The 27,797-nt window shown below is 43.1% G+C and overlaps 3 protein-coding genes across 4 annotated transcripts in view; all 3 read right to left on the bottom strand.

Annotated features, from left to right (window-relative positions):
• Nucleotides 1–301: 301 nt before the first annotated feature.
• On the bottom strand, nt 302–4,516 carry LOC115565983 (small ubiquitin-related modifier 3). The gene is made up of 4 exons (XM_030391711.1): nt 4,385–4,516; nt 3,370–3,498; nt 3,159–3,230; nt 302–2,977 (listed from the first exon to the last, which is right to left on the bottom strand). The coding sequence occupies exons 1-4, from the start codon at nt 4,403–4,405 to the stop codon at nt 2,915–2,917; spliced, it is 285 nt and encodes a 94-aa protein (XP_030247571.1). The 5' UTR covers nt 4,406–4,516; the 3' UTR covers nt 302–2,914.
• A 1,252-nt stretch (nt 4,517–5,768) lies between these two features.
• Nucleotides 5,769–11,304, bottom strand: LOC115597692 (pituitary tumor-transforming gene 1 protein-interacting protein-like). The gene is made up of 7 exons (XM_030443878.1): nt 11,041–11,304; nt 10,227–10,279; nt 9,845–9,953; nt 9,112–9,214; nt 8,607–8,672; nt 6,706–6,752; nt 5,769–6,431 (listed from the first exon to the last, which is right to left on the bottom strand). The coding sequence occupies exons 1-7, from the start codon at nt 11,123–11,125 to the stop codon at nt 6,394–6,396; spliced, it is 501 nt and encodes a 166-aa protein (XP_030299738.1). The 5' UTR covers nt 11,126–11,304; the 3' UTR covers nt 5,769–6,393.
• Nucleotides 11,305–12,203: 899 nt separating this feature from the next.
• Nucleotides 12,204–27,797, bottom strand: part of myo10l1 (myosin X, like 1) — a 43,583-nt gene continuing 27,989 nt past the window's right edge. The window contains exons 11-43 of one of the 2 annotated variants that reach the window (XM_030443876.1): nt 27,634–27,752; nt 27,373–27,519; nt 27,185–27,285; nt 26,831–26,897; nt 26,087–26,179; nt 25,926–25,994; nt 25,747–25,829; nt 25,412–25,514; nt 25,072–25,152; nt 24,835–24,959; nt 24,597–24,729; nt 24,389–24,495; nt 24,008–24,305; nt 22,998–23,900; nt 22,732–22,855; nt 22,504–22,645; nt 21,570–21,674; nt 21,356–21,451; nt 21,177–21,270; nt 21,017–21,072; nt 20,687–20,829; nt 20,232–20,426; nt 19,837–19,994; nt 19,620–19,740; nt 18,722–18,870; nt 18,374–18,522; nt 18,072–18,279; nt 17,846–17,982; nt 17,527–17,650; nt 17,066–17,419; nt 16,748–16,924; nt 16,463–16,654; nt 12,204–15,846 (exon numbers count right to left, since the gene is read on the bottom strand). In XM_030443876.1, coding sequence (XP_030299736.1) covers nt 15,742–15,846; nt 16,463–16,654; nt 16,748–16,924; nt 17,066–17,419; nt 17,527–17,650; nt 17,846–17,982; nt 18,072–18,279; nt 18,374–18,522; nt 18,722–18,870; nt 19,620–19,740; nt 19,837–19,994; nt 20,232–20,426; nt 20,687–20,829; nt 21,017–21,072; nt 21,177–21,270; nt 21,356–21,451; nt 21,570–21,674; nt 22,504–22,645; nt 22,732–22,855; nt 22,998–23,900; nt 24,008–24,305; nt 24,389–24,495; nt 24,597–24,729; nt 24,835–24,959; nt 25,072–25,152; nt 25,412–25,514; nt 25,747–25,829; nt 25,926–25,994; nt 26,087–26,179; nt 26,831–26,897; nt 27,185–27,285; nt 27,373–27,519; nt 27,634–27,752 — 5,258 coding nt within the window. In that variant the 3' untranslated portion in view covers nt 12,204–15,741. The remainder of the gene's footprint in view (nt 15,847–16,462; nt 16,655–16,747; nt 16,925–17,065; nt 17,420–17,526; nt 17,651–17,845; nt 17,983–18,071; nt 18,280–18,373; nt 18,523–18,721; nt 18,871–19,619; nt 19,741–19,836; nt 19,995–20,231; nt 20,427–20,686; nt 20,830–21,016; nt 21,073–21,176; nt 21,271–21,355; nt 21,452–21,569; nt 21,675–22,503; nt 22,646–22,731; nt 22,856–22,997; nt 23,901–24,007; nt 24,306–24,388; nt 24,496–24,596; nt 24,730–24,834; nt 24,960–25,071; nt 25,153–25,411; nt 25,515–25,746; nt 25,830–25,925; nt 25,995–26,086; nt 26,180–26,830; nt 26,898–27,184; nt 27,286–27,372; nt 27,520–27,633; nt 27,753–27,797) is intronic. The other variant, XM_030443877.1, reaches the window with a different exon arrangement.

Genomic DNA, 27,797 nt, shown 5'->3' with positions numbered 1-27,797 from the left:
ATATAATTCAATGACATCATGTTCTGACAAGTGACAAAATGTCGCATTCCAGGAAACAGTGAGGTTAAATGGCAGAAGGTTATGAATCTGTACCTGCTGTAAATGCTTCTTAGTAATACAGTGACAGGCACAGTCCATCAATTTCATGGAATTAAAAAATAAAAATCTGATTGAAGGTTTTTATACTCCGTCATCATCCGAGAGATAATCCCAGGAGTCATTGTAGAGCATCATAAATTTCAGTAGGTGACCCGTTTTTGAATACACACACACACAAAATGATCATGCACATGATGGCAAATCTGAGTACCAAACTATATTTATTGTATACAGTAGTAAAAGACCACAAATAATGTACAAATCAGTAGAGAAACAAATAACATGACAAGACCTGGGCCCCGTTCTTCATACATTGCAAAGTTCAGCTCGTATGTTGCTCTGTCTCTGTTGTACTCAGCTCCGAAAATGCAAGTGGAAGGCTGTGCTCTTATTTTGTCTAACTGGAAAGATGAAATCATGATGGCTGCTTGTGACTGGCTTGTGCAGAGGCGTGTCTCCAAGAGTAATCGAACAAAGATGTCTGTACAACACAATATCAACAAACGCTTGTCGTTAGTGACTGTGGTGGTGGATGAGAAATGGTTTCACCTCAGATAATCACAGACGTCAGAGGACAGTAGTGAGTATTTCACACAGCTGGTGGCCGTGAAGTGAAGCTTTTTCAAACAATATTCAAATATTAATTTCCAAATGAAAAAAGTATTGAAGTTGACATTGTTTATTAGATAGAATGATACAAAAATACAGCTAAACAGGATGTCGACTACAATTTAAATACCATTTTAAAAATTACAGTCCTTTCGTAAAATGGCCGAGCAATTCACTAATGGCTATGACTAAAAAAAGGCCAATTACAACTGCAGCCCAAATTGCATCAATTCCATCATCAAATACCGCATAATGCAATAATTTCAGCTATATTGCAAATGTCTAAACAACATTGGCTTTTGGAAATGTTTTTTTTTTCCAAATTGCTCTGGCTTTATTTTGTTTTTAGCATGTATGACTCCTTAACACAAAACCTGTTCAGTTTTGACGATACTGACCTATGAGGAAAGCTGTAGCCTCATCTAAAATAAATTAAAGTAGCTGAACTTAAAAAAAGGTTGCCACGATCCAACTTGCTCGTAATAAGCTTGTACTTTTGCAGGTCCTGAGTGCAAGGACTACTGTCTTCGACAACAGACACATGATAATCCTGACTGAAATGAAATACTCGAGCTCGTGTCAGGACATTGACAATCAAAACTGAGCCAACTCTGTTTCTGTATACAAAGAACGGGGCCCTGTGGGTACAGAACACTTATCTCCCAAACTCCACTGGTTGGCCTCCCTGCCCTCCCGATATGCAACAAACTGCATGCATCCTTCTCCGAAACTGTAAATTACTGGAGACACTCATCACCACATTGTTGGCAACACAGCAGTCAGATTTGTGAACAGATGGCCTCCGACTCCTGCCTTTAACACACTAGGAAACAGCTGGACAGTTGACATAGCAGTGAAAAGTGTCTTGGAAATGTGATACTAACTTTTATTGTATATAACCTTGCTCAAACTGGAAGCCGCTCCTCTTCAAAACAAATCTAGAATCAGTTGTCCCTGTCAGCCTACATACGCAGGGACAACACAAAGACAACTGACCCCAGAACAGCATTGAAGAACAACCTTCTGGTTATTCATCCCACCCAGAATGTAAATCCCAAAAGCATAACAGCTTGCAAAAATTCCATGGAGCTGGATACTGGCCCATTGGAAAATAGGGAAAGGAAACAAAAAGTTATGTATTCCATGTCAAGAGACTATCTCACCAGAGCCCAACCAACTCCACTGAAGGATTAATTAAATTTCTGGATCTGTCTGGATGAGTGAACAACAGTCTGTACCGGATACCCGGAAAAAACCTCCATTAGTAGAGGTCAAAGAGGAAGCAAATAACATTAATGAAATCCCTTAACATGTGACAGTTATGACCTTGCAGTTTGCTTTAAGATTGATCAGAGTACATCAAATATGCAACAGAAGTTCAGTCTTTGGAGAGTTGGTCCAAGCCTCACAACATTTATCTAATATCTGCTCTGATACTTCTGTACAAAAAAATCAACAAGCCCCCCTGGGTGTTAATTCTTGAAAGAAAGAAAAAAAAGAAAAAAAAAATCAAAGATACAAAACAAAAACATTGCAGAACTCTTTAGCAAAAGCACCTAGAATGCAGAGAGAATTAAAATACCTGTTTGACAGAAGAGCAGGAGTCACCATTCAGACAAGAAAAAAAAAAAAAAAACACAAGAAAGCGAAGTGAAATGGAAGGCGGGTGTGTATTAAGTTCAGATAGTGCTTCCACTTCAAACCATTTTCATGCCCTCCGACTGTGACCCCCTGGACAGAATCTTGCACAGCCTTGCGTTCGACCCCGATGAATGAGAACAAAAAAAGAAAAAAAAACGTGACAAACTACAGGATGCTAAGCTTTCACCGGAGAGTGAATGAGAAGCACTGACAGACCAGGAACAACTGTGACGCGCTGTTGGTCCAACCACAGCCTGCAGTGCCGGAAGGAAATGTCATCCTGATTGGCCAGCAGAGATACTGTTGTCGGCGCACAAGAGTTCAGTCCTGGCTGAGGCGGTAAATAAACAGCTGAGGAGCTCCCCCCCACACACACACCTGACGAGAAACCATGACAGACATCTTTAAACTGAGGAAATAATAATAATAATAATAATAATAATAATAATAATAATAATAATAATAATAATAATAATAGGCTGCGAGGAGCGATGGGGAGGGGAGGGACAGTGAAGGTGGCTGAGGGCGTGGTCTGAGGGGTGGCCGTCAATCAGGTGGGGAGGGCTTAGCAGCGCCCGCCTGTCTGCTGCTGGAATACATCTATGGTGTCTTCATCTTCCATCTCCAGCTGAGAGAAGGAGAGTGAAAGAGGTTCCAGTTAGTGGATGAAAACAATCATTGAAGATGTAAAAATGGTTTAAAGAGGATTCATAGTCACTGAACAACTACATTGCGCAAACCACATTGAAAGAGATAATTTCGGCCAGTGATGAGAGAATATAACGGTGAATAGTGGGACAGTAGCTTACCTGTGCAGGTGTATCCGTCTCATTGATCGGCTGGCCATCAAACCTGAACCTGATCTGCCTTATTGCGAGGCCCTGCAGGAAGAGACACAACAGACACAAAGCTGAATCCATTTGCAAAGGAAAGGAATGAGGTATTACAGTAAATCCACAATAATTGCATGTTGTTGAAGTGTAGGATACTGAAAAGCAGTCATTTGGGCTTTTAGCTCACCTGTCGTTCGCAGTACGCCTTCATTAGTTTGCTGAGGGGTGTGTGCCTTTTGATTTTGAACTGGACCACCGACCCATCTTGCCCCGCAACCTTGAGGTTGATGTGATCGTTCTCAGTCTTCACTCCCTCCTGCAGAGACAAAAACGTGTTGCATCAGGGAAATCAGCCAGATGTAGGTTTTAACCACAAACACTGCATTACACCAGAGACACACCACACACACACACACACACACACACACATAAAAAAGAGCACTGTTATCTGAGACCAGCCAAGCAAGTTGACTGCAGCCTGCAACTTCCAACATAAATGTCACAATAACGACGTAAAACCACGACATATGGCGCAGGAATAAAGTTACACCATTTTGCACGCGTTAACAAAACAAAAATAAATTGGAGTGATTTAGCCAGGCTATAAAAAAATGCAGCTAGGCGGGCACAGATGCTAACCTTAGCATGGTTAGCTCCGGGCTAGCTGCCCCTTTCAGACCGCTGCTGAGTTTAGCTGCCGGCTAACGCTGCTAGCAGTTGTTTTTTTGTGTGTGTTGTTGTACCGAGCCCAAACAAACACATACACATCTAAACCAACAGGGACAGCGCTGCTAAGCTAGCTTTTTCTTACAGTGCGTCACCTCGGTTTGCGCTCTTTTTGTCGGTGCTGCATTTGCGGCATTTGCGGCGCTGCGGACATAACGTGGTCCCGTTTCGACAAAGAAAAAAATCCGCAAGTGACAATCATGGTGTAATTGGCATTTTCTGCTCGCTATCGTCGAGGGGGCCTAGTTAGCAGGTCAGAATATCTCCCATCTCCGTCCACAGAGGGTTATTTAAGCGCGTATACACGCAGATATGGACGCGCAGGTACTCATTCATTTGCGAAACAAACACTGCGCCGATTCTGAGAAACGTGCAAACCAGGCCATTTTAGATTGCACATCTGAGGAATGGTTTGGCAGGAGCTCCACTGAGCCATCACAACACACAAACAGCTGTTTGAGCCCTTCGTATCTTACCTTTGGCTTTTCCTCTGACATCCTGGCTGTATTTCGTGTGCGGGTCTTTCAGAAGAATCGGTTAATTGGGCTTTATTTGTCTTCCTGCCGCCTTCTGTCCTCTCGTCTCTGCTGCTGACGGGTGCGCGCTTTGGACCGCTAGTATAAATAAATGATTGGATCAGACGGGGCCACGTGACCGCTAAACCGCGGGAGCGCGTACGCGGGAGCGCGCACCGATGCAAAATACTCGAGCACGCGAATCGAAAGTACATAAAGGTGATGTCTAAACCCTTAGACCATCAACTTATTTTGTGCATGCATTTGTTTGCATGTTGTGTAATCCACACAGCTATCAAACATAATAAACAAGCAAAAACAATGAATTAAGAATTATTATTTTTTTAATTAAAACATGTGGAAGTAACCTAAAATTGCCATATAGCTTTGAAAAAATTAGCATCAGCACCAACAGAAGCAAAAAAAGGTTCAAACATGTCCTTTTCTTCAGATGTGCCAATTATCACAGTTATAAGTGTTGTGTTGATAATCCAATTTCCCCTCATGATTAATAAAGCTATCTATCTATCTATCTATTTATCATATAAGTACCCAAAAGCCATATCTGAGTAAAAGTGACAATATTAATTTGGTAAAAGTTAAACCCACCTGTATGAATAGTACATGACAACTGGTAAGGATACAAGTAAAAGTCAGATTGCCTACATGTATGTATATACTGTGTACCGTGGGTCAACCAATTAGCTGCCTGATTGATTATCAGATCCAATATTCAGAATTTTTTCTAGTTATCAGTGTTTTTTAAATCTTATTGCTGATAAAATTAATTTGCGCTATACTCTGATGCAGCATGCCATTTGCAAAGTAGCTAAAGTTATCAAATCAATGTAGCGGAGTAAAAGTATGAGGTAGCAGAAAATGGAAATACTCAAGTAAAGTAAAGCATCGTACTTTATATGTACTCAGTTGCATTCCATTACTGGATGTTACTAACTGTGTAATAATAGGATGACAATGCAATCTGGTTTAAAGTTTTAAAAGGTGCATTGCAAGTAACAGCTGCTTTACAAATATTAAGATAAAAACAAACCAGCAATGTTAGCAATAAAAAAAAAAAAATCACTAACCCTTTGTTATAATTCATTCAACATCTGTTTTGATTTATGCTAAGCATAAATTGTAGTCACCGAGTTTCTTTCATCAAATATCTGACATATAACGCCTACAGTGGAGAAATAAAAATGTTCTTTACCTCACACAGCAGATGTCAGCATTCAGCCCTCTAATGACCTTTCGGTCAGGCATTTTGAGCATTTCAACTCAGTTTTTATCAATGAACTTTCACTTTTTATTGATTTAGAAAACAAAATATGAGGCAAAAGTCTTAATAAAAGCACAAAAGTCGAGTCTTTTATTAGGTTCTTGCATCTTTACAGGGTAAACAGATAAACGTTGAACTAGACAGACTTTACAATCAACACATTCATCTTTAGTTAAAGGTGCAGTGTGTAGGATTAAGTGGAATTTAGGAGGATCTATTCGATTTGAAAGTAGAAAATACAATCACACAAAATACAAAAATAGGTTTTAACTTCTAAGTAGATCAGCAGCTCAGGCGAGCGAAACAGGCGCAGCAGATATGTCTTAAGTAAAAGGAAGGACTTGTGCAGTAACCAAACTGGATTCTTTCCATTCTGTACAGTTTAAAGTTAAGACTTGGGCTTATAAATAGTATAAGTAGACTGGTGCTACGGGAGCCACACTATTGCCTTCGCAAACACTGACGCTACATGTGTCTATTCTAGCTTTGGTTACAGCCTCTTAGGTCGTGATACTGAGCACAACATCCCTATTCATTGGCTGGAGTTGGCCAGAGACTGCCTATACAAAACTACTTCAGATTGTTTTATTTATAGTATACATGAATTCTCAGGTTATGTTTACTTTCACAACCATGGGACAGGTCGTTGTCTGTCACAGGTCAGAGGGGGGAAGACAGAAGGGTCCTCTCATGCAAATTTGGAGTATGGATTTGCTCCACTTAGACCTGGAAACATATGAAAAAAATAATCAGTAAAGACATGCATTGATTTAAAAAAAATATAGGTTGAGATCAGCTTTGTAATTACTGTAAACTCATGAGAGTCCAATGATTCTTCTCATTTAACTCTTGGCAATAAAACAAGTACTGTGAGCACATTTCCCAAAATTGTCGTACTGTTTCTAATGTCTGTCAAGTGTATACGAGTAAAAGTTAGAAGGAGCACACATTTAGCTCCCATGTGTATGAAAACAGAGAGAAATAATAATTGTCCGCTCACCATATTTCTTCCTGATTTCCTCGTGTCTTTGTTTCATCTCTGCCTTCCTGTAAGGACAGAACATTTTCTCATGAGTCACACATTTTCTGATAATATTTTCTTGACTCCTCTCAAACACACCCCAGAGTCACATGACCAGAAACCAGTTTGGGCTGGTAGCAGTTTGACGCGAGCATTTCTCCCTCCCCATCTGCGCTGCTTTTGTGTTACGCTATGAAGGAAATTGATATGGTCGTGAGCAACAATGCAACAGGGACAGATTGTTGCATTGTCAGGTCAGGTAAACCAGGAGATAAAGCTACAGATTGAAACAAAGACTACCTGAACGCTGAGGACATGTTAACATACACAGAAAAGGCCAATCATTTACCTCTTTTACTGTACTCAAGTGTCTCTACTGGATGTATGTCATCAGAAATACATCTACTGCAGTGGCCCAATTGTTGACAAACACGCGCTAAAGTGCCCTCCTGGGAGCCAAAATGTGCGCTAAAGTGCCCTCTTGGGAGCCAAAAAAACGTGCCAAAGTGCCCTCTTGGTTGGTAAAACACACTAAACTGCCCCCTTGGCTGGTTAAAACATGATAAACTGCCGTCTTGGGAGCCAAAACATGCGCTAAAGTGCCCTCTTGGGAGCCAAAACGTGCGCTAAAGTGCCCTTCTTTTTGCCCCGCCCTTCAAAAAGTCTGTGCATGCCACTGATCTACTGTATGTGTGTATTTATACAGTAGTAGCAAATATCAACACAAATTATAAATCACAATTCGGCTGAACTTTACTTGAACTAAATCCACATTAAAAAATGACATTACACGTAAATGTAATGAAGTACAGTTTTGAGGTCCTTGAGCCTTACTCGAGTATTTTTCCATTTCTCCACTACATTTATTTTACAACTTCATTTACTAGTTACTTTGCAGATTTATTTTAATGATACGAGCTATAAAACAAATAATTATTTTGTTATGATATAATTCGATAGACCTAGATTGCACTTTATTGATCCAAGGGGAGATTCACAACCCAGCAGACACACTAGTTGTATAAATGGGTTGGACGACCATGACCAGCTTAATCATGAAAGTGATGGAAACATGAATGCATCAATAATTATAATGGTTAACCAATATTACTGTCCCACTACATAAACATTGGTTATTTGTAATATTAAATCTGCGTCACAGTTTGCTGTTTCAGTGCAAAGGTGCCATTATAGACATTACACTTTATTGTTAAACTATAAAACATCCAGCTTCCATTTCATATCTTTCTCACAGACGCTTGACAACGACATTTGAGTGACAACTGCACAAACAAATTGTGTTTATTGGCCAATAGTATCAGTCGGACTCAAACAATATAAGTTATACTGAAAAATACCTTTCCGAATAATTAGTATTGATAGTTTTTGTATTTTAAGTGTATTTTGTTGCAAATACTTTAGTTATTACTCAAGTAAAATTGCAATGCAAGTCTTTTTCACTTGTATTGTTTAACCTGGTGTTCACAAACCTGTACATTTTGGTGGAGAAAGGGGTCAGGATGTGTTTAACAATGCGTTGCCTCACGTCTCGCCAGCTTGACTTTAGATATGGTCTAATAATCAAAATGAATTCCTGTTTTGCTTCGCTTCGTTTTTCAATATTTGAACTGCAGGACTAATTTGAGATGTGTGCAGTGATTCAGATGTAGGCCCAGAAGCCAGTTCAAAATTAAGAATCAAGTCCACCTTGTGAATTTGAGGTTGCTTATGTGGAGATGGATACTGTCTCCTGACACATCTTTTTGCGCAGGAGAGCTTCTAGTAAACTATAGATACAGAGGTATCATACACGCTCACAAAACAACAAACCAGGCCATGCTTGAAGCTGTGTTGCACACTCAATGAACATCACTTCTCACCTTTCTTCCTGCTTGGTTTTCGTCTTGTTGGCCTGCCTCTGCATCTTGGCCTCTAACCTTTTGGATCTGTGACACAAACACAAGACCAAAGTTAGGTTGAGATTAAATAGGTCATGGAAAGTTACACAGTGTGTGCTTGTGTGTATTTTGGGTGATGACGCCTTCTGGTAACCACTCCAGAACTGGAGGAACTGTACAGTGTGTGGACATTATATCTTTACATGATTAGACGGCATGATATCATGAAGGACACATGACAGAGTGACAAATGAACTTATCCCACAGCAAGTCCTCACTGTGGCTTTAACCCCAGCAAAGTCACACTAAAATGCCAAGTCACGTGATTGATAAACTAAATAACACAAAATAATGACTTAATTTTAACTGCGCCCTCATTTCTCTCTGTTCATCAGCTGGTGCCTCAGCTTCGTGTTGAAGATGATTTTCCTCAGTTACTATTCAGACATAGATCAATAGGGTCAGTCACAGCTCAGTGCACACTTACCCAAAGTTCTCGCACTTGCAGCAGCAGAACAGGCAGACCAGGGCGGCGATGATGATAATTCCACCAACCACGGCCAGCGTGATTATCAACGCCTGGAAGTTCACTGCAGACGGACACAGAGAGGCACAAAGACACAGTTATGAAGGGAATCTACAAGTCACAGATCTACCTTCAAGGTTGGAAATGTCGATGTTTCTACCACTTTCCCTAACCACTTGTACAGTTTCTTGACGGTAAAAGAATATCTGTAATGCAATACAACTATTTGTTTCTTACCAACATAAGGTAAAGTGATTCCAGTATGTTTTTTTTATTTTAATATATCTACTTTAGTTAGCATCCTAACCAGCTAGCCCAGGCTTGTCCCTGCCCAAAGCTCCTGTGTTGGCGATCTGAACACCAACACTCCAAGACCCCGAACCAATACTGCTAGCTGCATGGCTAACTGAGCTAACTATGTAACAGTGAGTGGTTAACGATCAGTTAGTGGCTATTCCAATGATATTGTTTTGACAGGTGGCTGATTCTTATTGCACCTTTGACTTGATATCAAAGTTTTAGTTGGTAAAAGTGTGTTTGTATACTGTATATGTGTCTGTCTTTGTGAAGGCCTATGCATCATATCGCTTAAATATATTCCATTTCCTTATATGCAAATAAATATCATAAAAAAAAAAATTTCAGTGTGTGTCTCTCTGTGTGTGTGTGTGTGTGTGTGTGCACGCGCTCTTACTCCAGCAGAGACCCCAGCGTGCATCATTGAGCGGGCAGAGTGAATGCGGTGGAAGGATGGTCCTCACTGGATACGTAACACACGACTTGGTTTTGATACACCACAAGCACTGTGAAAAACACCAAAACACATAATGACCTCTTTGTTATTTCAACAAACAATGAATCCTGAGGTATTCAGGACAAATGCAGGATGCACTGTCTAACAAGTTGAAAATGTGGGAGGGGGGGGTGGGTAAGACAGATCGGTTACAACTCAAACCAGTCTGACAGGTGTGGAGGTGGAGGAGGAGGAGCCGCTGGCTGTGGTTCCTCCACCTTTTTCCTTTTATCCAGAATGAATACAACACGGAGGAAACAAAATGTTTTCTGTCAGCACTCACCGTCACGTTGTTGAGACATTGCTCACAGCTTGTCCCATTCTTCGCCTCACAAGCTATGGGAGAAAAAAAAAATTTTGGTTAGTTTAGTTGAAACACAAAAGTTACTCTATTGGAGAGATTAGCCGAAAAACACTACAAGACGCAGATTAAATGAGGCCTTTGGTTTGTTCCCACTGAGGCTTTTGTAACCAGTGCTAATCCTCCTGGGACATTTTCCATGGAGACACGGCACAGTAAACACACAAGCCTCACACCAGTCACATTACTATCAGCAGACTACACAGGACAACAGCTGGGTTTGTGTCAGTGGACCCACGAATCTGGAGAAACAAAGTCTCATTCCTGTGTTCTCTGAAACAATCTGGGACCTGAGGGGAGGTTAAGAAAAGTAAACAGACTTGTTGTTCCTGCTGAGAGGTTTTCAACAATACACAAAAGGTATTAAACTAACAGAGGCACAATCATATCAACAACCACTGTTTGTCTTGCTTTTATGTTCACTTCACAGGAGATTTTCTGAATTATTTAATGATAAATAATCTCAAAACTGAAAATACAAACAGTGGGAGAGCAACCAGGACCAATGCAGCTCAAAAAAGTGGTTTGGCGACTGTGTGTCCAGCTACTTTGCCTTGAATCTTAGTAAGAAACAAAGGAAGAGTCTCAATAAAATCAGGTGAGATTTCTTTGTGTCTACACATTTGACCTAGGATTTCACATGACGCGTCTTTGAGCGATGAGATGAAAGGAAGAGCTTCTCCTTCAGCAGCCATTAATTCCTCAGTCACCACAGAGTTCCTGTTCGCACTCTTACCTATGCCAGGTGCGGTAGTCTGGGCGAAAACTGTCGCCAAACCGACGACAAGCAGGAGAGCAGGGATTAAAATCCGCGAATACATAATCCGACCACTAGCACGAAGATTATTCCAAGTGTTTTCCTATTTCTCAGGGTTTTGTGTGAAACCTGTTGAGCGCAATAGAGGAAATGTTTTGGCTGCTCCGATCGAGAGCTGAAACTCAGTGTGAGGACCTACCGACGAGGAACCAAAAGCTGGTTCATGACGCACGCTCATTACGCACTGGAGAAATAGGAGGGGAAGGCGTGTGCGTGCGCCTGGGCGCATTTTGTCTTGAAGGCAGCATTACAAGGAGTACATATATACTTTAATTACTTAAGTACCATTACATCATTGGAAATATACATGACAAGTGTTCATAAATTCATGACATCATTATATTGTTACGGATTCGTCAGTTTGTAAGCAGCATTTCACGTTTACTTTCAAACATTATATAAACAGTTATATAGTGAGTTAACAAGATAAGTCTGGGATGATTTAAATTTAGATATTCTTTTCTCCAATATTTTTGGGGGAATACTGGATTATAGTATGGAGAACCGACACTGCAAAAATCAAAAACAAATAAATAATGGCTCGGTATTAATCAATTTATTTCATAATGGGGCATGAATTGATATTTTTGTATCATTTGGCTAACTGTAAAAAGACAATACAGAAATAAATAAGTTAACTGAACACAAATACATCTAAAAAATACCAAAACAATTGATTAAGAAAATAAATAAGTGAATTAATACACATTTAAAAAACTATAGAAGCAAATTAATACAGCTACATTTTAAGACTTAATTATACCTTATTTATTTATTTATTATTTTGACAGTTTCAGTCCTCCATAAATATTAGCCCCCAGAGAAGAATTACAAAGAGCCTCTGGCTGTAGCCTAACAGACAAATATGAGAGTTGTATCAGTAGGCTAAGGGTTGTGGCCATGGTGGAGTAAAAAGTGGACTACAATACTGCAAGTATATACTGTAGCGTGAAATGAAAATCTAAATTAAGTACAAGTACCTCAAAATTATACAGAAGTAACTAATTCATGTCCTTAATTACTTTCCACTTCTGTCTGTCAGTCTTTACGCATCAAAATAAATTCACAATGACAACATGAAGTCGAGGACAATAATTCCAATAATTTATTAAAGCATAATTTTGTAAAGCCAGTTACAAATAAAAAAAGAACAACACACATATCTCTCTCTTTCTCTTTTTTTTTTAACTAGCACAATATGTTCTACCATGTAATGATGATAATAAGCATAACATAAGATAAGAACGGGCCCCACTCTGGCCGCCTGCGGCTGATAACAGGACCCTTTGTGATGAAGTTGCCCTTGGAAACAGATCTTTGATCAGATACCGCAAACTCGAATTTGTCGTTCTCCTTAGCAAACGCACTGATCGCATTTCAGCAACTCTAGGGCAACTTCTTCCTACTCAGTGCAATATCAGTGACAGACAGGACCATAGATATAGAATAATTAGAACAGACAGCATAGGGTTCCTTGTTAATTATGGCTTATGTGTTCTCTGGTCTCTCCTCTGGTTACAGCCAAAACCAAAATAACCAAAAGTTCAAAGTGGAACCTGTGAGCAAGTTCTGCTTATTCTAACTCTATAGGCAGGATCCCAGTGGGCTGTGTGTATGCAACATGGGCCGGGGCCATGATGGAAGACACTGAGGTCATGTCCTTGGTACTTTTTAGCAAAGGAAGTAAAGGGAAAACACACACCTGGATACTTTAACAGGCTTTCTACATTAATTGACTTAAAATATGTTTAAATTTGAATACATAATACTTCATTTGCCATTTTCTCACCAAAATATTATTCCGATGATGTGAGGAGGTTTTGAAACAGCATTTGGACCATGCTGGGAAGTTAAATCTTAAGACAACATAACTGTGCAGAAAGAAGAGGAATATCATAACATCTTTTTTTGGTGCCATTGACCTCAGTATTTCTAAAATCCTGGCTTCGGCCCTGTAAGTGGCACTCCAGACAGACAACAAACAACTTAACCCAGAGATAAGTTCAACGACACGCAGCCTGGCAAGCAAATACTGAAATTATCATTGACACAGTTGTTCTGGTTTGGGGTTTTTAGTCCAGTTATTTCCTGTTTTATTTTGAAGATTTCATCCTCAAAGGAGGAATCTGCTGGGTCCATATTTGGTTGGTTCGTACTGTGATGATTAGAAAATGCAAGACACCAAGACAGACGGATTGAAAAAAACAAAAGGCGAGCGTCAGTAACATGTAACGTATTGTAAAAATACAAAAACCCAACTCAGAACAAACCCAAATGGCACAGGGAACACTGAAGACACATGATGAGTAAAAACAGAGCTGGGACAGGGAAGACTAATGAGGGAGGGGAAATAAATAGAGGCAATCAAAAAAAGGTGGGAAGCAAACAAAGACAGGAAGTGTAAAAGACACATGCCAAGTGAAGATAAAACCTACAAATTAAAACAGGAAATAGCTAAACTCAAAACCCCACAACAAGCTTTATTGGACCATTTTTCATATCCACCCCCCTTGATATGGAGTTGTTATACATGAGGGGTGCTGCCATCTACCTGCAGTGCCACAGAGTCAGATGATATTGACAGAACAGTGACTTCACCTTCAGTCCGTAAACACACACAAACACACACACACACACGCACACAATGCAGTGATGTGACTGTCAGCATTCTCAGTGCACAATTAAACCATATCCGAGCCCATATCCTCACAGTGTCACATCTGCTCCTCTTAGACCGCAAAAAAATCCATTATATATATATATTTTTTATACATTATCCTTCCAAAACACACCTTGCAATACATACAGTTCAATAAGAAATAAATAACCCCCGAAAACCCTCCCTCCATGTCCCATGCTTTTCCCTTTAACTCACGATCACGAAACCATTCTAAGGTTAGTCATGTAAAGACGTCTCATATCCAAGGAATACACTCTTTTCTCATTTCCCTTTTCTTTTCCAGCTATTAACTACACCATGAATACACACACACACACACACACACACACACACACACACACTCAGACACACACACAGCAGCATTCCAGACACAGCACTTCGGGGTGGTTAAGATTGCAGAGGGCGTACAGTAATAATACCAGTAATAAAAGTTCATAAACACGTCGGAAACACAGACAAAACCGGAGCTCTTATGCGTTATTTTTAGAGTCACTGATCTTAGTAAAGAAAAAAAAGTGATAATAGCATGAGCAGACGGGGATATACAGTATTTCATGGCTCCAATTACGAGATAATAACAATGATAAAATTCATCAGAAACACTGTGGCAGCCAGTGTCATTATGGTGTTTTTTTTTTTTGCAATTAATTCTTACTTGTCTGTGAGTCACACTAAATGGCACAGCCAGTGAAGGATGTACAGTATTGGCATCATATTCAGACACACACCATTCACTTTGCATGTATTTTACACGAGGTGTCACATTGCATTTAGTATGGCATCTACTGTACAGTGCAGTGGCCACCGAGAAAATTCAATAACTCTTATAATGTGTGATATACAGTACAAAACGATACATGTCGGTTCGGTCTATGTGGATGTGAATATACAGTAGATAGTGTTTTTATATGAAGACACAGATAGGGGAAATGTTTTGTCTCATACTATTCTGGTAAATGTTCCTCCTCGTCGAGCCATGCACAGACTCTCCATGACCAGAGAGCCTCCAAAGCGAAAAAACCTTCTTCTCTTACTTGTCAAGAATATCGGTGTTCAGAAAAACTTAAAGCCACTTCCTTTGGCTGTCTTCTTCTTGTGGCCACACGGTGGCACTGACGAGTGAGCAAGTGAACACTGTGCTGGGCGGGCGGGCAGGAGGGAGATCACTCCCCCCCCCCTTTTTATAGCAGCCCCTGAAGAAGAATCATCATCGAGTACTTTTTCTCAGTCACGAGCAGATGCGATAACAGCCGACGTTACAGATACAACAGAGAGAAAGCAAGCAAGAAACAAGAATTCAGCGTTATAACTTAATACCAAACAAAGATGCGACGGGAGTGAGGTCACGTGAAGAGAAAGAGAGAGAGAGAGAGAGAGAGAGTCTGAAACTGGAGGAGTGAGAAAGGGTGATTTAACTGAGAAAGTGTGGCTTTTCTTCTGTCTGGCAGTGCACTGGGGAGCGAGGGTGTCTGTCTCGGCCTGGGACAGACTGGGACTGGGCGGCTGAGTTGTGCTTGTATTACGGAGTTTTGTCCAGAAAAGGAAACAACGGAGAGAGGTTTTCGTGTGTGCTTGAACATCTACATGCAGGACTAAGACTGGGGGGAGGAGGGTTATGTGTGTTTGAAAGGACCGTCCCAAAATACAGGTTGTTTTTCTTTGTCATGCTCGTTTTTCTAAATAGATCCCTTATCCCCATATCCATAGTGAAACCCAGGCCAGTAGAGTGTGCGTTTGGCTCCTGTGTCCACTTCTTTCTTGCTTCTATTTTTTCCCCCGTTCAATCATAGACGCTCATCCACCACCACCACCACCACCCTTTTGCTTAAACCTTGAGGATTTGGTGCGACTGCCTCCTTAAAAACCGACCGACCGATGCAGAAGGGCCGAGGCATCTGTTGCCACTGGATGAACCGAAGGCTCCGGCTGGTTGGTGGCGATCACCTGACCCAGGAACTGGCGACGCTGGTCACTGACATGATGCTGCAGCGTTTCTTCACCATCATGTTGATGTAGGCCCTCATGATCTTGGTGATCTCCCCAACCTGAAGGGGGAGAAGAAAATGATGGATTAATGCTGATCCTAATCTGACTGTGCACTGCTGCATTTGTGTGTGATCAGGTGATCGTGTGTTGGAAAATTTAAAAGCGATTTATATCAAAAAATATATAAAAATATATTAAAAAATACAGTTTATGGCCTTAATGCCCAGCATGAGTCATGCTCCAAACAACCTGAATCCTACACTTCCCACAATGCAACGGAACAGCATCTTTTAATCTTGTAAAGCTCCCATCAGAGCCACAGAAGACACACAGACTGAACTTCATGTGTACAATCAGTGCGCCTTTAAGAAAAAAAGGTAAAAACACGCAATAATAAAACTAAATGGATTTGTGCAGGCGGTGATTAAGCGAGCCAATAAAACGTGTTCCACAACATGACAAATATCTCAAATTCATAAACAGTCTTGCAAGATTAAAAATGTATAAACAAGAATCAAAATATTTCACGATATGAAAAACAGTGGATCACTGGTGAAGATAATGAAAATAATCCCCTTAGGTGCAGCCCAAACAGCCGTAAAGACATAAGGCTATTAAAAATGAACAAAAAAATCAATAAAAATAAAGAGTAAATAATGAAAAATGAGCGCTCACCAGCGGCGTCTCAAAGAACATTTCCCTCTCATCCACAATGATCTTGTAGGTGCAGAGCTGTGATGCCCCGAAGAAGGTGATGTGTTCGTACTGGAAGGTCTCCAGCGGCTTGGGTTCGCCTCGTTTATACACTGACACGTTGTCAGCGCTCACACTCAGCCACAGATCGTGAGGGAAACCTCCCTCCTTACACTGCAGAGGGGCCAGCGGGGAAAAGAAGAGGTTAGTGGCGTCGGGCGTTTGCACAGATATCTTCGGTCCATCATTTCCTTTTTGTTTTCTCACCTCCACATCGAACAGGGTTGATCCGTATCCAGGCCACTCCTTGATGATGCTCATGTAGTTAAGCATGGCCTGATGCTGAGGCATGCCCTGCAGCCGGGTCCACTTCTCCAGAACACTGGTCCTTGTGGCCGACGTCTCCTCCTTCACCCACATCTCCAACATCTGCTCCTCCTCCACCTGCAGAAACACAGCTCAATTAAGTATAATATAATATAATATAATATAATATAATATAATATAATATAATATAATGTGGACTATTATGTAATATCAAGTACACTTGATTTGCAGTGGGTTACTTCTACTTCCACCACTGACCTTCTGCTTTTTCAGTGACCCCGTCTTGAAGCTTCTCCTTAGGGTGCCATCCAGGAAGCTTGGAGTCTTTCGTTTCTCCACCCCGACCGGGATGCCTCCCTGTGATACTACGGTGCCCTTCCCTTCTCCCGGTCCTCCCCCTCCGGCTCCTCCAGCCCCACCCGCTGCCCCCACGCCCGGCTTGGTGGAGTGGAGGATGCGATTGCGGAGGCGTCCGACTGGATATACGGTTCCGAGGCTCCAGCCGGCCCGACCTGCCCCGTCACCGTGGAGATACTGGAGGCGTAGAGCGGCCAAGTGCTGCAAAGTCTCCTCAGAAGCCGGAAAGTGGCCACTTATCAGAGACTCGTGGGCCTGAGAAAGAGAAGAAAGTGACGATTAACCATCTTACTTAAATTACATCACAGGAATCAGAAAGGAATCAGCCAAAAAACGGCCAGCCCCATTTTCTTTCCTCTTACCTGCTCAAACATGAAAGCAAACTCCACTCCCTCTTTTGGCATGCTCTCCATGTCCAAGAAGCAGTAGAGCTTGAAGTAGAGTTTCCATTCCCCTTCCTCCTCCTCTTCCTCGCTGCCCGCCAGTCTGGAAAAAACGATAAAGCAGACTCAGGATGAGTTACCACACACAGATCGAAACAAACGCAACATTAACGTCATAATTAGCCAGATGGACTTCTATCTAAACCTGTGTTTACACCCTCAAGCAACTGAAGTATGTGCAGATATAAATATTACAATGAATCCCTCAGGAAAACATTTATATATTGCACTTAGATACCTTTCAAACTTGGCCAGGACGTCTGCCACAATCACTCTGCTCTCCAAAGCGCGGTCTGTGAAGGAATTATGTTCGAACAGAGAAAACAGGTTCTTGCTCTCCTCCATGGCCAAACCTCTGATCAGCTTCTCCACAACCTGCAGCAGCGGCAGCACAAAAAAAACACGGATCAGTTTCTTATCAAGCATTACCTCTTGACTCATATGTTTGTTGATGTGTCCCATACCTCTCCAGCTGTGGTGTGTGAATTGATGGAGATCTTGCAGGAGCCTCCTCCGTGGCAGTACACGGTGGTGCTCATCTCCTGTCTCACCAGCAGGGCGGCGATCTCCTCCTGGGAGGGAACAAACTCACGAGTCTTGGTCTTCTTCAGGGATTCCCCGATGAAGCTGGCGTAGCGCTCGATATCTGTGCCGGGGTAGCGCTCACGTACCCTGAGTCAGATCACATGACACAGTTATTACATGATTATTCATCGAGTGGTGCATCACATAAGCATAACCCTTGATCAAACAAAAACACACACACCTCTTGAGGTGGAAGCGGAGGTATCTGAGGATGGCTCGACTGGGCAGGAAGGTGCAGCTCATGCAGGTGAGCAGATGCCAGTGTGCCCGATTGGCTGGGCTGTTAGGCTGAGGCACATGATTGGTCTGCTTGATCACCTGACAGTATACCTGAGAAAACAGGAATACAGAGGCGATCAGAGGGGTTTTATTCAACATTTGACGGCGAACAAACATGTCGGACCCCTTCAAAAAAGTGATGCTCTAATATTTCACTGTGAAAAAAGCGCTGAGACTAGACAAGTGCCCGAAATTGGCAGGTAATTCTTTGATAGAGAAACAAAACAAAATGAATGCTAAAATAAAGTACCTCATCCCTGAGAGGGCGCAGGTCCTGGCAGGTCTGCAGGATGCCCTGGATGATTGGCACCGTGTCTGCCAGAGTCTCCATCTCCTGCAGTGAGTTGAAAACTCGCACCGCCTCATCCTGCAGACTGGCATAGCCCTGCTGTCTTTGTACTGCAAACACAGAGATAAAAAAGAAAAAAAAAGGAAACGGTGAACAAAGACAGAGAAATGCTTCAGGGAGAAGAAAAAAAACAATAAGAAGCTATGCAGATGTGGCTCAAGTTGGCAGCAAAAATCAGCTATGAAAAAGCAAGGATGATGCCAATGTGTAGCGGGGGTTGTTTGTATCAGATCATAATTTTTGAAGTGTGTATCAGATACAGTATTTTAGGAGGGGATGCTCACAGTGTGACTTCTAGGTGAGACAGCTTTTTCAGCCAGTCGTCTGGTCTGTTCCAGTTATGTTTTGGCCTTAAAACCAGATATTTCTGTCTTGGTTTAGGTTTTTGGCTGAGTTATTTCCTCTTCTCACATTTCAGGTTTTGATTTTCACTTCCTCTCTTTGTGCTTTTCCCACCTTTCTTCCCATTCAACTATGTTTCATTTGGAAATCAGTCGATGTGTGTTAAAGCCTGTGTTTTTCCCTCATGGTACGTGTCCACAGGGGCCCTCCGACAGCCACGCACTGACTCACTGGCCGCTACTGATCGTATGAGCGCCGTTTGTTAGCTGCTACTCCTAGATTTCTGACCCGACCAACACAGTGCCTTGTTTGGGCACTTCTGCTAAATATATTTCTGAAGGCATTAAAGGTGAAAAAAATAGCCATGTTTAGTTTTTAATCATTCTTAAGGAGTGTCCAGACGCCAGATGCAAATGATAAGCAGGCGCCTAGCTGGATGAGCTCAAGTTTTACTCACAGCTGGTGACCTCTCCATAAGGGAGCGGCAGCAGAGGGGCGTGCAGAGGATGCTGAGTGTATCTCAGGATGGGGTTCCTCCTGTACATTTGCTCCACGATGTCTGGGTTCACACTGTTCTCCTAAGGAGGGACACAAAGAGATTCAACTTAATGAGTGACTTTATGTCATAAATCCGAAGATTTCACCGTAGACGTTTCTCTCGCTGCGTGTTTTACCTTGATGTCTCTGATGAGCTGCAGAGTGGGAGTCTCGATGGGAGTCTTGCTGTCTATGACTCCCTGAATGGCAGCCGTCCACCTCATGGCCTCGTTCAGCATCTTAGTGTAGAGGCGGTAGGAATGCTTCCTCCCGTAAACCATGATGTTCCAGTAACCTAAAGAAAACATTTATAACAGCATCTGTTAGTTCCAGATTTTAAAAAAATATCGCCATTAAGGGAAGGTTTAATCATAATCCTTCACTTAGTCTAACAGAATCCAGTTAATGATACATTTTTCATGCATATACTGAAACTGCAATCCTCACTTTACATCTGGTCCCTAACCTCGCACGTCTAATCCCTCATTACATTTGCCCTTTCTGCCTAATCCCGTCGTTTCTCTCTCCTCACCTGTCTCCCTGTGCACTCGCTCGTCGGGCTGAATGATGGAGCAGAGGGAGTTGAGGACCAGAGTTCCCATCTTGGAGGAGTTCTTCTCTGAGCTCTTGTAGTAATCCAGAGAGTTGTGGGTCAAAACGAACCAGCGCTTCTTCAGCTTCAGCGAGGTGCTCTTTGCATTCGTCTTCATCTCCTTTTGGAGCCAGCCTGACAGACGACAAGGCGGGGAGAGAGAAAAGATAGAAAGGAAGAATGAGATGTTTTATTACAGTAACACAAGGGTTGAAGAAAATTGAAAAATATTTGTAGGGGTCACTTTCACTGTTACCAAAGTGACAGTGAGAGTTTAACATGACATCTTTTACACAAGTATGACTTTTGTGTTCTCTTTTACAACATTGCTAAATTGCAATGTAACCCTGTAACTGTGCATGAAAAGGTTTATATGTATCCCCCCAAGAACTCACCCCTGACCAGGAACTCCTGCCCGTCTATCCTGGCGTCTCCTTTTGGTTTCTGCAGCAGACTGATCCAGTGATGCATCTCCTCCGGCGTGTCACTGTTGCAGTGGATCACACGGTTGGCCGTGATGATGACAAAGGAGTTCGGCCTGTAAAGATCACATGATAGACTGTTAAATTAAGAAGATAGATAGATAGATGCAGGAAGAGTAACTGACATCGAAACCAAAGGCTCGTTATCGTCAGCTCATTTTGAAAAACATGAACAAAGAACAAAATGCTCCTCGACAGCGTGTATCTGCTTTTCTTTTCTTTCTTGTGGGTCACCAAACTTACCGATCGGGGTTGTCTGAAGCACAAACAGAGTCGATCAGCCCCACGTCAAGAGTTCCCTGATGGACGAACAAGTTGAAGAAGAGAACAATTGAAAACACGAACAAATGGGAGTGACTCAAACACATAAAAAGTTACTATCATCTTGTGTTTAGAGACTGACCACAGCATTCTTCGGGTTGGCCTGTTCGTGGGACATCTCCAGCAGCTGCTCAGGTGTGCACACACGCACCTTACTGAGCATTTTAAACCACCCGCTGCACAGAAAGACAGATGTTAGGAGAACATATGAATCCACTCGGATAAAAGCAGGAACTCGTCGCTGTTTACCGTCCACCTCACCTTGCATCCTCTGGTGACTCAGCAAACACCTGATATGTCCTCTCGTCTGTCACAATGTTCAGAGCGTTCTCCTTTTCATGATTATCCACGATCTCCCTGCGAACACAAACAGCGCACGTGTCTGAGAGATGCAGGTGTTTACAAGAGAAACAGAGAAACAGCAAAGAAGGGAATGAGTGTGTTTTCCGGCTCTGTAGCTTCGTATAAATCTTACTTGGCAGCCCGGATGTCGATGGTTCCCTTCAGCTTCTCCTCGCTGTCGTTGTCGTAGTACATCAGCTTGCTGTCCCTCAGCACAAACCAGCGCATCTTCCAGTTCCTGAGGTAGAACGGGACACAATGAAAACAAAGGCAAAGACGGCCCACCCTAAATATGGAATACCAAGTGAAATAGCTCCTTTGTATAGAAAACCTCCGACGAGAGTGGAAGAAGATATAAAATAAGTGTATATCTAGTTTTATATTATATTCTTTATTTCAATTTTATGCATATTGCTTGTGTTGCATGCTGTCTTATACTTCATCTTACTTCATTTCACAAGATTGTTACTGCACGTCCAGCTCTCACGATGGATTTAATTTGTGTCTTTTGCTTTGATATTCTTTAATTTTTTGGTTTTGTGAATACTTTAACAGTGTGTTATATTCATCTCGTTTCGTTACAGAATAAAACCAAACCAAGCATTAAACGATGTCCCACTTTTTGGAAAAGAAACTATATATGATATATTTCAAAAGATCAGCAGTTTTGCTTTCTTGAAGTAGATTATAAGAGTAGGGAAGTCAAATCTCAGCAGTTGAGTTGGACACTGATGTCTTCAAGCACTGCGGAGGGTTCAAAGCATCGAGTTAGACAAACATGAACACCTCGACAGGACACAGGGGCTTATTCTTCAGATATGAATGGTCATTCAGCTGTGATCAAGCCACCATGCATCCAGCAGCCAAACTGCTTTCATGCAGCGTGTCATAACTGTTCAGCAAAGCAGTGCTTTTAGTGCGGTAAATGTGAACTGATTTGACAGGTTTGCGGGATCTTATGGTCAACTTCATAACCATTCTTTTCATCTTCTTTTTGAGTTTTCTCATCAAAACGGTGCAGGGAGATGTGGTAATAGCATGCAGCTACGCTCAGTAATAACTACAACAACCTCCGTGAGAGGGTGGAGAGGCCTCCTCCCTTCTTGTAGAGCCAGCCGGACTTGAGGGACTCTTGTTTGGACCGGAACCACATGAAGGTTTCATCCTTCAACACGCACCAACGCCTCCTCCATGGTATCATCAGACCAGCTGAAGGGAGCAGAGAGTAATAAATCACTGTCACGTCAAAAAAACTCCAAAAGGTGGAGATGGTTTCGCTTCAAAATAAAACCCACCCTTCATGTAGAGGTAGCCGTGGAAATATGGTGGTCCATTTCCGTTGAGCAAGGTCACTCTGCCATTATGCACCTCTTCATCAGTGTCCATCAAGCCGTCGTGCTCATCGTCACTGTCTGCGTACTGCAACATCGCCCAAAAACATGAATTAGTATTTCATATAACAACACATGAACGAGAGCGTTTCTTTAGTTCTGTCACATGATCAGATTTTTTTAACAATACTGGCAATTTTTTTTAAAAGCAGTTCCACTGCTGCTCATACATATCTGCGTGCACGCGTGCGCAGATGCGTGTGAGTGTGTGTCCTCACAGAGTCAGAGCTGCCTCTGTAGGACTCGATGCTGGCGTTGGTGCAGGTCGACTTCCTCAGGTGCTCCTCGTCCGTCACGGTGGTGCTCCCTCGGTTGCTCCCCGACACAGAGCTGTCGTCTCCGGCGTTGACGGACCCCTCCTCCTCCTCCTGGTCGTAGTCCGACTCTGTGTCGGCCGGCATGCTGTAGATAGGCTCCTCCCCGTCCACCAGGCTCTCCACCATGCTCACCTTCCTCTCTGTCTCTGCCTTGGCTCCCTCCTTTTTCCCCTCCTCTCCTGGGGGAGTTGGAGGTGGAGGAGGAGGCGCAGCGGAGCCATCTCCAGGTGAAGGGAGAGGAGGAGGGGGAGGAATTCCTTCAGCAATCACGCCGTCTGCAGGCAGAGGAGGTGGGGGAGGTGGTGCAGGAGGCACCGTGCCCTCTGCAAAAGCAGGTGGAGGAGGAGGGAGGTGAGCGAATATCTCCTGATCCAGAGGAGCGTCCGTCTCAGCAGGTGGAGGGAAGTCAGGGAGAGGGATGCACTCATCCTCAGCGTGAAACCCTTCGTCTACCTCCTCCTCTTTGGACGCACTCCTGTTGGCGCCCGCGGCTTTCGGAGGTTTGGCCTCCGCGGCAGGTTTAGCCGCGACTGCTCCCAGCGAAGGATCAACGCCACCGAAGTTCAGGAGGTCGATGAGCCCTGTGGCCTTACGGGACGCCTCCTTCTTCATCCGTTTGAGCTCAGCGTCCCGGCGAAGCTGCAGCTCCTGTTTGGAGGACTCACACAGCTGAGACACCTCGTCCTCCCTCTTCTTCTGCAAGCGCTCGATCTCTCGCTCCAACTGCAGGATCTCCTCCAGACTGCGGGTCTCATTCTAGAGGAGGAAAGATCGGGGGAGAGATTCATAAGGTGTCAAATAAGACAAAAATATCACCTTTTATTCTGTAAATTAAAGAGGAGAGGTTTTTTATCTAAACTCACTGGTTTATCCTCCGTCTCGTCTCCTTCCTCCGCCGCCGCCGCCGCCGCCGCCGCCGCCTGCTCCCCTTCGCCCGCCACCTTCTTCTCCTCCTCCTCCTCCTTCTTCTTCTGCTCATCCTCTTTCTTCTTCCTCTCCTCTCTGAGTTTCCGAACTCGAGTGCGCGCCACCTGACCTCGCCTGTGCCTCTGCAGCACCAGCGCCGCCTTGCGCTGCTTCACGAACCGCCTGCGCTGGATGTGCTTCCTGAGGTGTTTCTGGAGGGTGACCACACTGGCACGTACACGCTTGAAGTGCTTCCTGTTGACAAAACACGGTGAATGAGATCCAGCCGTTACAGGGGGTGCAATCTCGTATATGAATGCCTACAACTGGTTTCTTACTTGGCAGAGAAAGTGAGCAGGTGGGCTCGGATTATCATGGCAGCTTGGCGTCGGACCTCATCCCGGTCTTTCTCCAAACGCTGCTCCAGAGACTCTTTCATGAACACCTGCAGAAACAAAAGTGAAGGTTGACCAGGAAGATTCACATGTCAGCATTTATAATACACTTAGCTGCAATCCACCACTGTCATAAACTGTTGGATCTTACCTTGGTCTTTCCGAGCTGCCACTCTTTCTTGGTTTTGTCGTATTTGAGAAGTAGATCCGTGCTCCTCTTCTTATCGTCTCCTGCTGCTGCAGCCGCTGCTGCTGTTTTTTTCTCCTTCACAATGATCTTATACCTGAGAAGCAGAAAAGAGAGAGCACAATGTTCTAGAGGCAACAAAAGAGAGATCTTGGCAAATAATATCTCAAAGGCTTCGAAATTCAGACAGAGACAGACTTACCGAGAGAAGAAATCTTTGAAAGTTCTGCGGACGGGGAAGCCGGCCCGACGGATCTTCACCGTCTCCAACATCCCGGAATACCTCAGCTGGTTCAGGACGACCTCCGGGCTGAACACACTTGGATTCTACAAGTAAAACGACAAAGATTATTTGAAAGTGTGAGTAAATACGAGGGTTTCAATCAGTCTCTGAGACATCATGTGAATGTAAGAACTGATAGAGGTGTGGGACCGAAACCTTTTCCATGTTGGGCTTAATGCAGCGGATGAAGAAAGGGTTGGACACACTCAGAGTGGCCATGAGAGAGTGGAGGGAGTCCTGAGGAGACAGAAAATTAAAAATAATGAACCATAACTAATACATTTAAGTTATTAATTGTTTCTAAAGTTATTTATCAATAATAAGTCTCCAGATTTGTTGCTTTTCTCTGTGTTAAATCACCCTAAAGTGAATATCTTGGACAAGGAGCACTTTCGATCCATAACTTTTCTCAGCTCACTGTGATACTGGCATCCACAGCTCTTGTTAGCTTGTTACTGCATCTATCAAATAATCTCAAACTGCCTGCTTCGCTCACCCTGAACTGGGAGCTGACGGTGGGCTTGCGCCTGGCGGTTCCCATCTTCTCCTCGTTGTTCCTGCTGCCGACCTTCTCAAACAAGTCGTAGATGAAGTCCAGTCTGAAGGGAAGCAGAGACATCATGGATCACACGAACGGAAATCAACTACAGCTGAAGAGCGGAAGTTTGTTCGTGAATAATTCAGACGTTTAAAGGAGCATTTTAACAGTTTATCTGTACTCTTTTTACAGTTTCGTGAGGGGTCAAATGACTGAAACAGACCCGCAACTCAATATAATCTCATTCCCTGTACCCCAACAAACTATTGATTTAGTGTATCTGAGTGTCCTGCCTGCTGTCCTTGAGCATGTTCAGGATGTCGTCTCTGAAGGTGTCCCTGTTCTTCTCCAGGATCCCTCTGACGTCATACAGGACCTGACCGAGACAGACAGATTCACCATAAGTCTCCCTGACGTCACACAACAACATAATACAGTTTGTTGATATGATATTCAGTTATGTATAACTCACCTCCCCGGCATAATGTTTGATGCCAAACTGATGGTCAGCAAGTCTGGGTTTGACATAGTAAGGGTTTGTCTACAGGAGAAATAAAATAGAATGTGACAATTTAATCCTAGCGCGGCACATTTTTTTGAATAATTCATGCAGTTTGTGTGTAAATAACTCACAGAGTGTCTGCTGTGCAGCTTCTCCAGCAGAGTGAAGTCAGTCCCTTTGGGGAATCGACTCTCTTCATTCACCAGCGCCAACAAGCCCAGTTTCTGAGAGAGAGAGAGCTCGTTATCGCATCAGCTTTTATGAAATCAGCACCACTTTTCTGAGACTTCAGTCCAGGGTTATTAGATCAGCTGATTTTCAGAGAGCATCTGAGGCAAGAGTCCAAGACAGCTCTCCACTGACAGAGAGGTAGATTTTATTTTAACCCACTACAACAAGAAAAATAACAGAGAAAAGTCTGGAACTTTTTAACTTCCCGGCCAGATGCACAGAGGATGTTAAAGGGATAGTTTGGCTTATTACCTTGCCATCAGACAGCCCTTTCAAACAGGGAACTAAAGCCATTACAGCCATCTTTGACGCCTCCAATGCAAACAGACTACCCCACAAAACAAGGGAGCCTCTGGTCTACACTGCCTCGATCGAATGGTTTCTTTGGATTCACCAAAGTCACGCAATAACACAAGTAAACTAAAGAATCGAAGCAGCGGTAGGCCAGAAACGAACTCGTTCTTTCATGTGAAATCACTGTTTTTGTCAAAGAAGTCTGGTGGTTTTGGTAGGAGTGATGTAAACAGCTTTAGTTCCCCTTTGGAAAGGGCTGTTAGTTGAAATATTTTGAAATGTGCTGCACCAACTGACATTATTGCAACTCCAAACACTGTTTATAATACAAGTAGTGACGACTCTTCTACCTTCTCTATAAGGTCGAGACACTCTGCGTTGTCCATCCAGTCGATGGCGTCCCACTGGACACCTTCCCTGTGGAGAGTAAATCCAAACAATTAAGAAGGAAAAAACTGGTAAGCAGTATTTATTTCTCTTTATATTACTGCACAACCTGCAGTACTGCACAGGGAACAAACCTGTGACCTCTTCCAGCAAGTAACTTCGATCATGTTGGGACAGAATTGGATTACACATTACTCTTCGGACCTAATCTATCTATTTTCTCCCTGCTGTATTTTCCAATCAATTCCCTAACAAACTAACTAACGTGTATCATATTGATCTTTGTTCAGCCGGTTCTCTTCATGTAGAACACGTACCTGTTGTACTCGAGCTGCTCCAGGGAGAAGATGTGCTTGTTGAAGTACTCCTGAAGTTTCTCGTTGGCGTAGTTGATGTTAAACTGCTCGAACCGATTCACCTGGAAGCAAAGACACATTTCCTTGTAAACAGGTCTGCCTTCTCGTCAGCAAGACAGCTTCGGGCCAAACAGCTCCTGAGCTCTGACCTCAAAGTTCTCGAAGCCGAAGATGTCGAGGATGCCGATGGATTTGAAGTTTTCCTTCCCCTTGATCTTCTGATTGATCTTGAGGATGATCCAGGAGAAACACTGGGAATACAGCGCCATGGCAACAGAGTCTCGGGAATCCACGGCCTGCATCGACGAGAGGGAAACCCCCGAGGGAGCGTTACGGACGAGCGTATGAGTGTATCGGAGATCGATCGAGTAGGGGGGAGAATAAATGTGTGTGTACGTGTGTGTGCCGACCTGCTCTATAGTGAGTGGGGAGCAGATTTCCTCTCCTCTGAGGATTATGGAGCGCTGAGTCAGGACTTCAGACAGCTGGAAGGCGTCCAGGCCCAGCAGCTCGCTGGCATCAGTGACCACTAAAAAAGATGTGCAGAGTTGTATTACACTCCCGCACCACATCT

This window comes from Sparus aurata, chromosome 16 (assembly GCF_900880675.1).
Source record: "Sparus aurata chromosome 16, fSpaAur1.1, whole genome shotgun sequence".
NCBI classification, from domain to species: domain Eukaryota; kingdom Metazoa; phylum Chordata; class Actinopteri; order Spariformes; family Sparidae; genus Sparus; species Sparus aurata.
Note: the sequence above shows the minus strand (reverse complement) of the source record. Positions and strands in the feature narration are given on the sequence as shown.

What these genes read in the sequence shown, in the direction of transcription:
- LOC115597692 (XM_030443878.1), bottom strand. Translation starts at nt 11,125, where the DNA reads ATGTATTCGCGGATTTTAATCCCTGCTCTCCTGCTTGTCGTCGGTTTG. An exon ending in ACGCTGGGGTCTCTGCTGGA is followed by an intron (nt 9,215 to 9,844) that starts GTAAGAGCGCGT and finishes GTCCGTCTGCAG; the next exon opens with TGAACTTCCAGGCGTTGATA. An exon ending in GGAAATCAGGAAGAAATATG is followed by an intron (nt 6,432 to 6,705) that starts GTGAGCGGACAA and finishes ATATGTTTCCAG; the next exon opens with GTCTAAGTGGAGCAAATCCA.
- LOC115565983 (XM_030391711.1), bottom strand. Translation starts at nt 4,405, where the DNA reads ATGTCAGAGGAAAAGCCAAAG. An exon ending in TGTCAGAGGAAAAGCCAAAG is followed by an intron (nt 3,499 to 4,384) that starts GTAAGATACGAA and finishes TTGTCTCTGCAG; the next exon opens with GAGGGAGTGAAGACTGAGAA. An exon ending in AGGCGTACTGCGAACGACAG is followed by an intron (nt 3,231 to 3,369) that starts GTGAGCTAAAAG and finishes CTCTTCCTGCAG; the next exon opens with GGCCTCGCAATAAGGCAGAT.